We start from the raw sequence: 13,742 nt of genomic DNA, 5'->3' as shown, positions 1-13,742 counted from the left end.
CCAGACTGAGCAAATCCTGGCTCCTTCCCCTGCGAACTGCCTTCCTTTTCCCCGCAATATATTTTTATTATTTTCCTCCTTAAACAACATTTTCAACATTACAACGCTACAATATCAAACACAAAATCTCTCTGCTCTGCTGAGCATACGACTTCCAGGTTTTCCATTTCAGATCCAATTGCCCAATTTACATCTTCAACCTATTGTCCACATTGTAGGATTTATTTCTATCCTGCTAGTGTCCTCAAGTTTTTACAGTTGTTATTCAAATATGCAGTAAATTTGCTCCAGTCCCTTTGGAATTCCTGATCGTCCTGGGCTCGGATCCTGCAAGTCAGTCTGGCCAGTTCTGCAAAGTCCATCATCTTCACCTGCCACTCTGCAGTGGTAGGTACCTCCTGTAACTTCCACTTTGGGGCCAATAAAGTTCTCGCTGCCACTGTGGCATACATAAACAGTCTTTGGTCTATCTTTGCAATTTCCTCTCCCATCAAACCTAGCAAAAATGCCTCCGGTTTTCGGGGGAAGGTGTATCTAAACATCTTTTTTAGTTCATTATAGATCATTTCCCAGAATGTTTTTACTTTGTCACAGGTCCACCACATATGATAAAAGTTACCGTCTGATTCTTTGCATTTCCAGCATGTTTTAACTCTTGTTCTATACATTTTAGCTAAATTTACTGGTGTCAAATACCATCTGTACATCATCTTCATTACCTTTTCTTTTGATGCCATACATGCCGTAAATTTTAAATTTTCATTCCACAATCTTATGAAATCTTATGAAAGCATGAATCATAGGTAAAGGTAAAGGTAAAGGTAAAGGTAAAGGTAAAGGTAAAGGTAAAGGTAAAGGTACCCCTGCCCGTACGGGCCAGTCTTGCCAGACTCTAGGGTTGTGCGCTCATCTCACTCTAGAGGCCGGGAGCCGGCGCTGTCCGCAGACACTTCCGGGTCACGTGGCCAGCGTGACAAGCTGCATCTGGCGAGCCAGCGCAGCACACGGAACGCTGTTTACCTTCCCGCTGGTAAGCAGTCCCTATTTATCTACTTGCCCCCGGGGGTGCTTTCGAACTGCTAGGTTGGCAGGCGCTGGGACCGAACGACGGGAGCGCACCCCGCGCGGGGATTCGAACCGCCGACCATGCGATCGGCAAGTCCTAGGCGCTGAGGCTTTTACCCACAGCACCACCCGCGTCCCCATGCATGAATCATACTCAATGTTATACCCAAAATCCAATGCCCATTTTATCATGACTTCTTTCACTTCCTCATCTTTAGTAAACCATTCTAACAACAAAATGTACATCTTGGATAATAATTTACTTCTGCCGCCTTCCAACAGTTCGATTTGGAATCTTGATTTTTTATTTTCGAAACCAACCTTCCTCTTATCTCCATTAAATATATCGTTCACTTGATGATATTGCCACCAACCTGTAAGTAAACCTTCAATTTGATCATATGGCTTAAGTTTTAGACCTTGCTTGGTTTCCATCAATATCTCTTCATATGTAGCCCACCTTCCCTCCATATTTATTTTTTTAACCATCAATACCTCAGTGGGTGAAATCCACCATGGTGTTTTCTTTTCCAATAAATTTTTATTTCTTTCCCATACTTCATAAATTGACCTTCTAATCACATGATTCAGGAAACCTTTATGTACTTTCACTTTATCAAACCAAAGGTAAGAATGCCACCCAAATCTATTATCATGACCTTCCAAGTCCAGAAGGTCTGTATTTTCCAACATTATCCATTCCTTTAACCAACAGAAACATGACACTTCATAATAGAGTTTTAAATCTGGCATGGAGAATCCATCTCTTTCTTTTTTTATCTATTAACAATTTGAATTTTATCCTAGGTTTCCCCCCCCCCCCCAGATGAATCTAGATTAATCTTGATAATACTTTTTGTCACTCTTTAAATTGTTTTGTCCCTTTGATCACTGGAATAGTTTGAAATAGAAATAACATTCTGGGTAGTACATTCATTTTTACTGCTGATATTCTGCCAGAAAATGATAACTTTAATCTGTTCCATATTTCCAAATCCTTCTTGATTTTCTTCCATGTGGTTTCATAATTATCCTTAAACAAATTAATATTTTTTAATGTCAACCAGATTCCTAAATATTTCACTTTTTTTACCACTATGATGCAAACTGTCTTCCTTGGCCTCCCCAGGGAGGGAGGGAAGAGGCAGTAGACCCAGAAGGGCAAGGGGCAAGCACTTACCTTCCCTGCCAGGACGAGTAGGCCGGTGCTGGGGTCAAAGAGCGGGATCAGGGCCCTGCAACACAGAAACACAAAGGATCAACTCTGAGAGGAGAGGACAAACAAAGAGCAGTGGCAGGGGTTTGGGCACAAGCACTATTATTGCTGTTATTATTATTATTAGTAGTAGTAGTAGTAAAGGTAAAGGTAAAGGGACCCCTGACTGTTTGGTCCAGTGGCGGACGACTCTGGGGTTGCGGCGCTCATCTCGCTTTACTGGCCGAGGGAGCCAGCGTTTGTCCGCAGTCTTTCTGGGTCATGTGGCCAGCAGGATTAAGCTGCTTCTAGCAAACCAGAACAGCACACAGAAATGCCATTTACCTTCCCACTGGAGCTGTACCTATTTATCTACTAGCGCTGGTGTGCTTTCATACTGCTAGGTTGACAGGAGCAGGGACCGAGCAATGGGAGCTCACCCCATTGCGGGGATTCGAACTGCTGACCTTCTGATCAGCAAGCCCTAGGCTCAGTGGCTTAACCCACAGAGCCACCCGCGTCCCTTAGTAGTATACCACCTTTCATTCATGGATTTCAGGGCAGTCCTTTTCTTCTTGTGGCTTCCTGCTTGTGGAATGCTCTCCCCAGGGAGGCTCACCTGACACCTTCATTATATATCTTTATGCGACAGGCGAAAACATTCCTCTTCAAGGAGCCCTTGGGCTGATCAATATTCTACAGCCTTTTAGATGTGTCTATGGGAAGGCGGGGTATTGTTTTGTTTTGGTTTTAACTATTTATTTGTGCTTTTATCTCATGTTTTTATCTTGTGAAGCACCCTGGGATCTTTGGATGAAGGGTGGTATCTAAATAATAATAATAATAATCCATGGGCTACATGATTCATTTTTTTTTTTTTAATTTCTTAACAATTAATGATACAAATCTCATCCAGCATGTTATTTACAATTATTCTCCCTCCCCACCTCTGGACTTCCCTCAACTCCCCCTCTGCCAAGTTATTATCGTATCCTGTTTTTCCCACACAAAAATAAAACCCCTTATCATTCCTCTGAAATATCTGTTACTCAAATGAAACTGTGAAAGTTTATTCGAATCCTGCAAGTGAATCCAGTCCATTCTGGGCTAGACGATTCTACACAGTTGGTTCTCTGGCTCCATGAGAACCTTTCGCCAATGCAAGCATCGCCCAGCGCAATTTATCTCCTGTTTCAGTAGCGCAGCAACGACTCTCCAAAAGAATTTGGCAATGGGGATGTTTGGGGAGAGGAAGAGCAGAGGATATTGGAGGGCTGGGGAAGATTCCGAAAAGGGAGGCCGAAAGGATATGGGGGGGGGGGGAAGAGGCAACATGACAGGAGCAGTTCATAAAACAACGTGTGGCCGGAGTGCCAGGAGGAAAGTGGACGGAGAGGTTTCTTCTTCCTTTTGTGATAAGAATTTTAAGGTCTTAGATATATATTAGATGTTCATAAATGTACCAACCAAGCATGTACATAGGTCAGTACAGGAAGACCAACCTGAAACCATTTTTTATTCCCAAACTGACCAGATGTTTTCTCAGCAAGGTCAAAGGAAAATGGAAAAGCCTCCCCATTGTCTTTTCCTTCACAAATCCTCTCTTAAGGGTATGTCTGTGTTTGAATAGGGTGAGCCTGTGACCTGGCCCAGAAACTAAGTATTTATCATTACAAAAGGCTGGCCAGGCTCTCCAGGGTATCTAATCAAGTGAGCGTTAACAGGTAACCTGCCAGACAGGAGGTAAACAAAGCCATAGCTGTCAAGTATCCCTTATTTGAAGGGGCAGTCCCTTATTCCAGCGCCATGTCCCGCTGCTGTCCCTTATTGATGGATGTCACTTAAATGTTCCTTAAATGATGTCCCTTAAATTTCAAAGGAAGCAGCTCCTCTCCCTCCCTCCCTCCCGGCCAGGGAAGAGGGAGGCTTCAACTGTGTTGCTTGGCTGTGTTGCTCACCCAATAAGAAGTCTAAGAATGACTGGGGGGTGGAGCTTGAATGCCTTGTGTGTGGCTAGTTAATGCAAGCTGAGGGGTTTTTTGAATGCTGGATGCCATTTTGTTGCACGTGATGCTGCAAACTTTGCAGTGCAAAGCCAGCCCGGGGAGCCATCTTAAGTTGAGGCTGCATAGGCCTTGTGGTGCATGTGATTCAGATTCTATTCAGTTGAACCTCTGGTTACAAAGTTGGTTGGACAGTGTTCTCGAAGCTACCAACATGAGTTTGACCAGACTGCAGGAGGACAGGAAGACTGGAGTGCCTGGAACAAGTGAGGCTGCAGGTCACTTATTTTGGTTGCTGGTCCCTTATTTTCAAGGCTGCTGGTCCCTTATTTTCAAATCTGTAAGTTGACAGCTATGAACAAAGCACTCAGATTTCTGTTGTAGACCGCCCCTTCTGTGATGTAGGTATGATGTTTCTGGGGGTGGTCTTGGACTCCAAGGCGGGCAATTTAAAATGTCTATATAAGGGCGGACACACCTTTGCTCTGGGTCCTCCTCCTTTCCTGCGTGTGAGGGCAGCACCCTGTTGCAACAGATCAATAAAGATCAGGCTTACTAGCTGCTTTGCTTCTCAATATTCTCTGGTTGGCCTCTGTTATTTTCTCCTACCAATAGCGAACCCACGTAAGGACTCTATACGGGCTCTTGGATACCCCATAAGCGGGAAAGGGCAGATTTTTATTGTTTACAACACTAACATCCAAGGAGGCTGAACATTAGGAGATTCAGGACTGGCAGGAGGGTGGACTTTTGCTGCAAGCTGCATCCTCATTTCCCAGTGGGACTTGCTCCCTCCAGAACCAGCAGCAGTCGCAAATGAGGCTTTCTTACTTGGCATTATGTCACGAGAAATTAAAAAAAAACTGCCCGACCTATATTTATGCATATGCGACCACCGCAGCTAGGATTCTAATAGTCAAAAACTGGAAAAGTAAGAACATTCCCACGAAAACTGACTGGTTAGAAAAAGTGATTGAGTACTCCCAGCTTGCAAAATTATCTGGGAGACAAAGAGGAAACGCCACTCAAAGAGTCAACAAAGATTGATCAATATTCAATGCTTATCTCAAAATTTATATAGAAAACACAAACCTCCTGACAGATGTATAAATAAATCTAATAAACAGAGAGGTTAGGCAAGAGGAAAGACGTTAATTATTACAAAAGATAAACAAAATACTGTAAGCAATATTCTCTCCTGTCTGTCCAGGCACCTGATAAATGTTTTGCTGATTGCATTACAGTCATATTTTGGGTTACAGATGTTTTGGGGTGCACATTTTCGTGCTGTGCACTGTGCCAAACCCAGAAGTACCAGAAGAGGCTACTTCCAGGTTTCGGCGCTCGCGCATGCACAGAAACACTAAATCATGCTTTGCGCATGCGCAGAAGCGCCGAATCGCAACCCACGCGTCCGCAGACGCAACGCTGCAGGTTGCGAATGCTGCGGGTTGTGAACATGCCTCCTGCACGGATCACGTTCGCAACCCGAATGTCCACTGTACTGGGCAGTCTGGCCATTCTTTTGAGATGGTCAATGCCTTAGTTCTTGGAGCCAGGTCACAGGCCCACCCTATTCATACACAAATAAGCCCGTAAAACAGGAACTGTAGGATTTGAAAGTGAAAAGAACCATTGGGAGAGGTTTTCCCAAGGTATTTCCTTCTGCAGAGGAATATTTGGGGTCATGAAGAGCCAAGATGGCTCCTGTGGTTTATGTATGAGCCAATGTGGTGTAGTGGTTAAGAGCGGTAGACTCGTAATCTGGGGAACCGGGTTCGCGTCTCCGCTCCTCCACATGCAGCTGCTGGGTGACCTTGGGCCAGTCACACTTCTCTGAAGTCTCTCAGCCCCACTCACCTCACAGAGTGTTTGTTGTGGGGGAGGAAGGGAAAGGAGAATGTTAGCCGCTTTGAGACTCCTGAAGGGGAGTGAAAGGCGGGATATCAAATCCAAACTCCAAACTCTTCTTATGAGACCTTAGAATTCTTATAACAGAGTCCAGATGGCTACCTTCACTGTTGGAGGCTACAGACCTCCAAACACTAGTTTGCTGGGAATTAGGATTCACAGCATTCGATTGCAGAATTGGAAGGGACCCCGAGGGTAATCTAGTCCAACCCCTTGCCATGCAGGAATCCTTTTGTGCAGCGAGGGACTCAAACCCACAACCCCAAGATTAATAGTCCCATGCTCTACTGAGCTATCCCCTATCTGTACTGATCGATGGCGCCCTCCCTGCCCTGGCTGCTCCGCGGGACTGTGAGAACAGCTCTGAGCAGCTCCCCCTCCCTGCCTCCGGTTTATGGCTTCCCATGTCAGCCTCCTGTAATATACAACCCCAAGGCTGACAGAGGCTGCGGCCCAACGCTGCCCTGGCACTGCCAGCCTCCCCTTTCTGCAGGTAGCTGGCCTTCCCACGCTCGCAAGGGCGCTGGAGGAGGAAATGGAGCCCAGGCCCTCACCCGGGGTGGCAAAATTCCCAGGAGGCCAGCCTTCGCCCAAAGAGAACAGCTATTGTGGTCTGACCCAGGAAGGCTATTTTTGTCTCTCGTTTTGGGATGCAAGGAAGTCTCCCTTGCTCGCCACCTGCACCCCTTTCCCAGCTGCCTGGGGCATGGCCTTCTCCAAATCATAAGGGCCCATGGCTGCCTGGCTGGGCTCAGGAGACCCAGAGGCTGCTCATCTCACTCCCAGAGGCAGCTAAAGGGGGAAACCCATCAAAGATGGAGAATCCCCCAAAGGGAGACAAGTCGAGGGAGCCCCAGTTAATGTGCCAAGGGCTTGTGATAAGAATTTTAAGGTCTTAGATATATAATAAATGTTCATAAATGTACCAAGCAAGCACATACATAAATCAGCACAGGAAGACTGACCTGAAACCATTTTTGGCTCCCAAACTGTTTTCTCTGCAAGGTCAAAGGACAACGGAAAAGCCTCCCCGTCCCTGTGTATGAACAGGGTGAGCCTGTGACCTGGCTCAGAAACTAAGTATTTATCCTTACAAAAGACTGGCCAGGCTCCCCAGGGTATCCAGTCAAGTGAGCATTAACAGGTAACCTGCCAGACAGGAGGTAAACAAAGCACTCAGATTTCTGCTGTAGACCGCCCTTTCTGTGATGTAGGTATGATGTTTCTGGGGGTGGTCTTGGACTCCAGGGTGGGCAATTTAAAATGTCTATATAAGGACGGACACACCTTTGTTGGGGGTCCCTCCTCCTTTCCTGCATGTGTGGGGAGCACCCTGTTGCAACAGTTCAGTAAAGATCAGGCTTACTAGCTGCTTTGCTTCTCAGTATTCTCTGGTTGTCCTCTGTTGTTTTCTCCTACTGATAGGGAACGCACATAAGGACTCTATATGGGCTTTTGGATACCCCATAAGGGAAAAAGGGCAGATTTTGTTTACAACAGACTCAGGGCATGGGAAGGGTCCTGCGACAGGCAGGCAGAGGCTTGGGGGGGTCTCTGCTGGCAGAGAGCAGTCAGTATCCCAGCAGGCTGGCAGAGCCAGGGGTGCCTGAATCCCTCCCAGGAAGCTCCTGGCAGCCACAAGGAGACCCACCCCTCCTGCCAGGGGAACCTTTGCAGCAAATGCAGAAGAAGCCCTGAAGTCTCTGCCGCAAGTGGGAGACCCAAAGGTGAGGCAGAGAGGAGAAGAAAGACGGGCTGTGGAGCGTTGCTGTGTGTCCTCTCCCTGCATGACTCAGGATCATGGCCAGAGCCCTGGAGTCGGCTCAACCGGTCCCAGCTGGGCCTCCTCCCCACAAACAGGCTCAGCTGGTCTTCCCACCTGGCGGCAGAAGCGCCTCTGAGAGGCAGCACGCCTGGCTGGCTGTGGGACCATCCCGGCACGAGGCCTGGGTGTGGCGGCTGGCACCAGGGCGCATCCAGGGACGCTTAAGGAGCCTGGGTGTCTCGGAGGGTGACTGAGCTGGGCGGTGGAAGCCAGGCAGCACCCACAGGTTTCAAACCGCCATGGGCGATTGCAGGATGCAAGCTTTGCGTTGGTTGATGGAACCGCTGGGCTAAGCTGGCTGGAAGGGCTGGTTCTTTATTTGGAGGAAGGGGTCAGGAAAGACGTCTTCCCTCAAAGGGGGGAGGCGTGTGGACCAGGCCAGAAGTGAGAGAGATGGGCTGCCCATGGGGCAAAGGCCCAGCACTGCCCCACGAGGAGCAGCACCCAAGAAATGGTGTGTCCTCTTCTACTGCGCCTGCCTTCTCCATTGAGCCATAGAATGATGGACCTGGAAGGACCCCATGGGTCATCCATCCCAGCCCCCTGCCTTGCAGAAATTGCCACTAAAGCATCCACGACAGACGGCCATCCCAACTCTGCTTAGAAACCTCCAAGGAAGGAGTCTGCCACCTTCCTCTTGCCATCAGAAAGTTGTGGGGTGCCTCAGGGTTCCGTCCTCTCCCCCATGCTTTTCAACATCTACATACAGCCGCTGGAAGAGATCATCAGGGGGTTTGGACTGGGTGTCCATCAATATGCCGATGATACCCAGCTCTACCTCTCTTTTAATTAGAACCAGTGAATCAGTGAAGGCGGTGAAGGTCCTGTGTGAGTGTCTGGAGGCGGTTGGAGGATGGATGGCAGCTAACAGATTGAGGTTGAATCCTGACAAGACAAAAGTACTGTTTTGGGGGGACAGGAGGCAGGCAGGTGTGGGGGACTCTCTGGTCCTGAATGGGGTAACTGTGTTCCTGAAGGACCAGGTGTGCAGCCTGGGAGTCATTTTGGACTCACAGCTGTCCATGGAGGTACATCCTGGTACGCAGGATGAGACCCTACCTGCCCACGGACTGCCTCGCCAGAGTGGTGCATGCTCTGGTTATCTCCCGCTTGGACTACTGTAATGCGCTCTATGTGGGGCTACCTTTGAAGGTGACCCGGAAACTATAACTAATCCAGAATGCAGCAGTTAGACTGGTGACTGGGAGCGGCCGCCAAGACCACATAACACCGGTCTTGAAAGATCTCCTTGGCTCCCAGTATGTTTCCGAGCACAATTCAAAGTGTTGGTGCTGATGTTGAAAGCCCTAAATGGCCTTGGCGCAGTAGACCTGAAGGAGCGTCTCCACCCCCATCGTTCTGCCCGGACACTGAGATGCAGCGTCGAGGGCCTTCTGGTGGTTCCCTCACTGCAAGAAGCCAAGTTACAGGGAACCAGGCAGAGGGCCTTATTGGTAGTGGCACCTGTCCTGTGGAACGCCCTCCCACCAGATGTCAAAGAGAAGAACAACTACCAGACTTTTAGAAGACACCTGAAGGCAATTCTTGATGTTTAGCCCAAAGTCGTCCCCCAATAACCACTGGTCTGGGACCAACAGCCGAGAACCCAACCAGACTGGAGGGCAGAGGGAGCAGGATTTCCCCAGCTTCATGGTTGTGGTCTCAGCTGCCAGGTCCATGCAGGGGCTTCGATTTCCAGCAGGTGGGGGGGGGGGAGGCAGAGAAGGTGCAAAAGACCAGAAGGGAAGCATACACCCCAGTTTAGTGCTCAGCCCCACCAGAGAGCAAGCTGGGAAGCGGCTATGCCAGGCTTCGCTAGCAGAGGGGCTGTGCCCGGAGGGAGGAATAGTAGGGCCTGGAGCAAGAGGGAGGGTCCTGCCCCACAGTGCCCTGCTCCTAGGATGCAGCACGAAGCAAGAAGGTGGCAGATTATCACCTGCCCTGGGAAGAGCAGACCCTGTTGGCAGGGGAGACATAGCAGGGCCCCCTAATACACACAAACAAACACACAAAGTCAAAACTAGCTGGGTGAGTGAAGGAAGGAGCAATTATTTCTGTGCCAGCCAGTTGCCTGACACCTTTTGTCTAAAATCCAGTTCCTTGTTCCGTCTGTGACTCAAGCACCTCTTTTGCCTATTCTTCTTTACCGCAGTACGTGGCAGAGAAGAGCTATAGGGAGAAGCTACCTGGGCACCCCACCTGCAGATACAACTGCCAAGAAGCCGCAGTAGGACGTGCCAGCCAGAAGCCCTCTGGGCACGTACAAAGAGCTAGCACGGGCCAACCAGAACTGTGTGTGTTTTTTTGTGTGTGTGCATGCTCTCATGGGGTTCGGTTGAGGCTCACAGACCCTGCCAGACTGGGAGGACGGATCTGTCACTCTCAAAGCGGACACTTGGGCTCTGCCACGTTGGGAGCTGTGCCAGCTGGTGTCTTGCCAAGTGTGTGCCCAACAGTTTAACTCAGGAGCAGGCCCCCAGGCACTCGCAGCCTTGCGCAGCCCTTGAAAGAGCCTTCCATCTGGGGAGGAGCTCCCTCCAGAGCCTACCCCCCAGGACAACAATGGGGTGTGGGGCTTTGGCCACCTGCTTCAGCCCCTCGAGGTTCTCAAGGCTGCCTCTTCTGAGCCAAGCGCATGGAAAGAGGAGAGGGAAGGGGGCTTGCCTTTCTGGGGGGGGGGCACTCTCCCATCTCCTCTGGGGCTCCTGCAAAGATCAGCGGCCAGAGGGAGGGGGCTGCTGCCCATCATCTCGGGGCCATGGATTTGAGCCCCGCGTTGCGCATTGTAGGGGGTTCAAGAAGATGATCCAACTCTGTGATTCTGCGATCTCCATTACCCCCTCCCCAAGGAATGGAAGAATGATTTGAGCAGTGATGGGGTTCCTGCCATCTGATGGGGGGGCCAGTCCAGTTTCTCCAGGGTGGCAGCAGCTGGCGGCTGTTTTGCGGGGCAACAGAAAGAGAAAAGCACTTGAGGAACCAGAGAGGGAGGCGCAGCCCTCAGCCCCTCTGTTGACCTAAGATAAAGGCAGCAGGGAAAGCCAAATACCAGGGCTCTCTCACTGGGGAGAGAACAAAGGCCGGCATATTAGGTTCCAGAGGACATTTTTGTGGTTGCCCAGGTGGGGGAGGGGGTGACCCGCTGGCTCCCTTTGCCAGGGAGGGAGAGGAGGCATTGCTGCGGAGGGGCCTTTGGGGGTCACACCTAGGCTGAAGCTTGGAGGGGCAACGCTGGGCTGTTTGAGGCAAGCAACGTGGCTGCTGAAGCTGCCACATTGAGCTCCCTTGTGAGTGTTGCCATGCCTTCTGAAGCAAGTCCTTGGCTGGTTCTGGGCATTCAGGCAGTGCCCTCCCAGTCTGGAATATCCTCTGCGTTGATTAATGGACTACGCAGAATTAGACAAAATGACTGGAGGGATTCGGAACCAGCAGGGCCAGAGATTCACAGAAGATCGGAAGAAATGTATGAACTATTTGAAGAGCAACTGTAATCAACAAATTACGCTAGTAGGATTACAAGAAGTTTTGTAAGGAGAAATATATGAAATATTGCAAAATAGAGAAAGAAAAGAGATTAGTTATGAGATTTTAAAGGTAATAGTGACAGTAAGAAATTGGAAAATTTTCAGATGTGATTGATGGAAGTCCAAAAAAATTGTGTAAGAGGGAAAAGTATGCTTAATTATTTGAAAATGGTATGTTAAAAAAACTAATAAAAATGTGTGTGTGTGTGTGTGTGTGTGTATAAAAGGAATATCCTCTGCATTGAACAGGGACAGACCAGGCCCACGAGGGGCTGGGCAGCTGCTTCTGGACAAATTTGCCCCCCCCCCCGGGGAACGAAGGAACACACCTCCCCCTTCTCTCATAGAATGGTAGAGTTGGGAGGGACCCTAAGGATCATCTAGTCCAACCCCCACAAGACAGGAATATGCAGCTGTCTCATATGAGAATCAAACCCGCAACCTTGGCATTATCAGCACCACGTTCTCAACAACTGAGCTGTCCACATTTCACACATGTGACATATTACAGGGCCATTTATTTTATTGCAAGATGAAGGGACATTATTGAAGGCTCTTCTTCCCCATCCAACATCTACTGGAGTCTACGGGAGGGGAGCCCACCGCTTCCCTCTGGGCACTGGATACAAACCTCCTACAGGCACCCCCAGAATCTGCCCCCCGAGAGTGGCTGGGGCTTTTCCCAAGCAGGGGGGCCTGGAATTGCCATGGCTGTGTCGCTGTGTCTGGCTGGAACCTTTCAGTGCTGCCCCAGAGGGGAGCCAGGAGGGGGTGGCTAAGAAGACTCCCCTCCTGGTGCCCAACCCCTGGGCAGGGGGGCAGCCTGCTCCCAGGCAGGGAGAATTCTCTTGGGCACATGGAGCTCTCAAGGGCCGGGGGGGGGGGGCTTGCTGGGCTCCTCAGCCCCAAGAGTCTGCTGCATCAGGCCCTTGGTCCATCTAGTCCAGAATCTTAGAATCCTAGAATTGTAGATTTGGAAGGGACACCTAGAGTCATCTAGTCCAACCCTCTGCAATACACAGCTGGGGCACCTGGATCCCCCTTAACTCCCCCCCCCAAGAGAAACCTGCCAGCAGGATCTGAGCACAAGAGCCCTCTCTCCTCCTGCAATATTCAGAAGCATTGCTGCCTCCAAGCTTGGAGGGTGGATCATGGCCATTGCGGCAGCCAGCCCTCTTCTCCTGCCCTCGCTGAGCCCCTGGAGAGACCAACCCAGCAGGCAGCCAGGCCCCCCTGGCCAACTCCCTTCACCAGAGGCAGAATCCCAAGGACGAACTGGAGGAGGATGAGCGTTCCTCGACCTCCAGGCGATAAGGCCTCTGCATCTGAACTGCAGAAAGTGAGGAGGAATTAAAGAACCTTTTAACGAGGGTGAAAGAGGAGAGTGCAAAATATGGTCTGAAGCTCAACATCAAAAAAACGAAGATCATGGCCACTGGGCCCATCACCTCCTGGCAAATAGAAGGGGAAGAAATGGAGGCAGTGAGAGATTTTACTTTCTTGGGCTCCATGATCACTGCAGATGGTGACAGCAGTCACGAAATTAAAAGACGACTGCTTCCTGGGAGAAAAGCAATGACAAACCTAGACAGCATCTTAAAAAGCAGAGACATCACCTTGCCGACAAAGCTCCGTATAGTCAAAGCCATGGTTTTCCCAGTAGTGATGTATGGAAGTGAGAGCTGGACCATCAAGAAGGCTGATCGCCGAAGAATGGATGCTTTTGAATTATGGTGCTGGGGGAGACTCTTGAGAGTCCCATGGACTGCAAGAAGATCCAACCTCTCCATTCTGAAGGAAATCAGCCCTGAGTGCTCACTGGAAGGACAGATCATGAAGCTGAGGCTCCAAGACTTTGGCCACCTCATGAGAAGAGAAGACTCCCTGGAAAAGACTCTGATGTTGGGAAAGATGGAGGGTACAGGGAGAAGGGGACGACAGAGGACGAGATGGTTGGACAGTGTTCTCGAAGCTTGACCAAACTGCGGGAGGCAGTGGAAGACAGGAGTGCCTGGCGTGCTCTGGTCCATGGGGTCACGAGGAGTAGGACATGACTAAACAACAACCTGAACTGCCCAGGCCTTCCAGGGAAGGTCAGGGAGCAGCAGTTGGAAAGCTGGCCCAAAGAGAAGAGGGCACAAGGGCTCAGTGCCCAGGAGGCCCAGCCAAGTGGACCAGGCAGAAGCACAGGAGGGGAGTCACAGAGCTGCCAGCTCCAA

The 13,742-nt window shown here is 49.8% G+C and overlaps 1 protein-coding gene across 1 annotated transcript in view; it reads right to left on the bottom strand.

Moving 5' to 3' along the window:
• LOC309329095 (coronin-7-like) overlaps positions 1–13,742 on the bottom strand; it is a 100,462-nt gene that overhangs the window by 16,237 nt on the left and 70,483 nt on the right. The window contains 1 exon segment of the mRNA XM_081839624.1: positions 2,246–2,300. Within this exon segment, the coding sequence (XP_081695750.1) occupies positions 2,246–2,300 (55 nt within the window).

Source organism: Podarcis erhardii (assembly GCF_964252035.2).
Source record: "Podarcis erhardii genome assembly, chromosome: 14".
Taxonomy (NCBI): Eukaryota; Metazoa; Chordata; class Lepidosauria; order Squamata; family Lacertidae; genus Podarcis; species Podarcis erhardii.
Note: the sequence above shows the minus strand (reverse complement) of the source record. Positions and strands in the feature narration are given on the sequence as shown.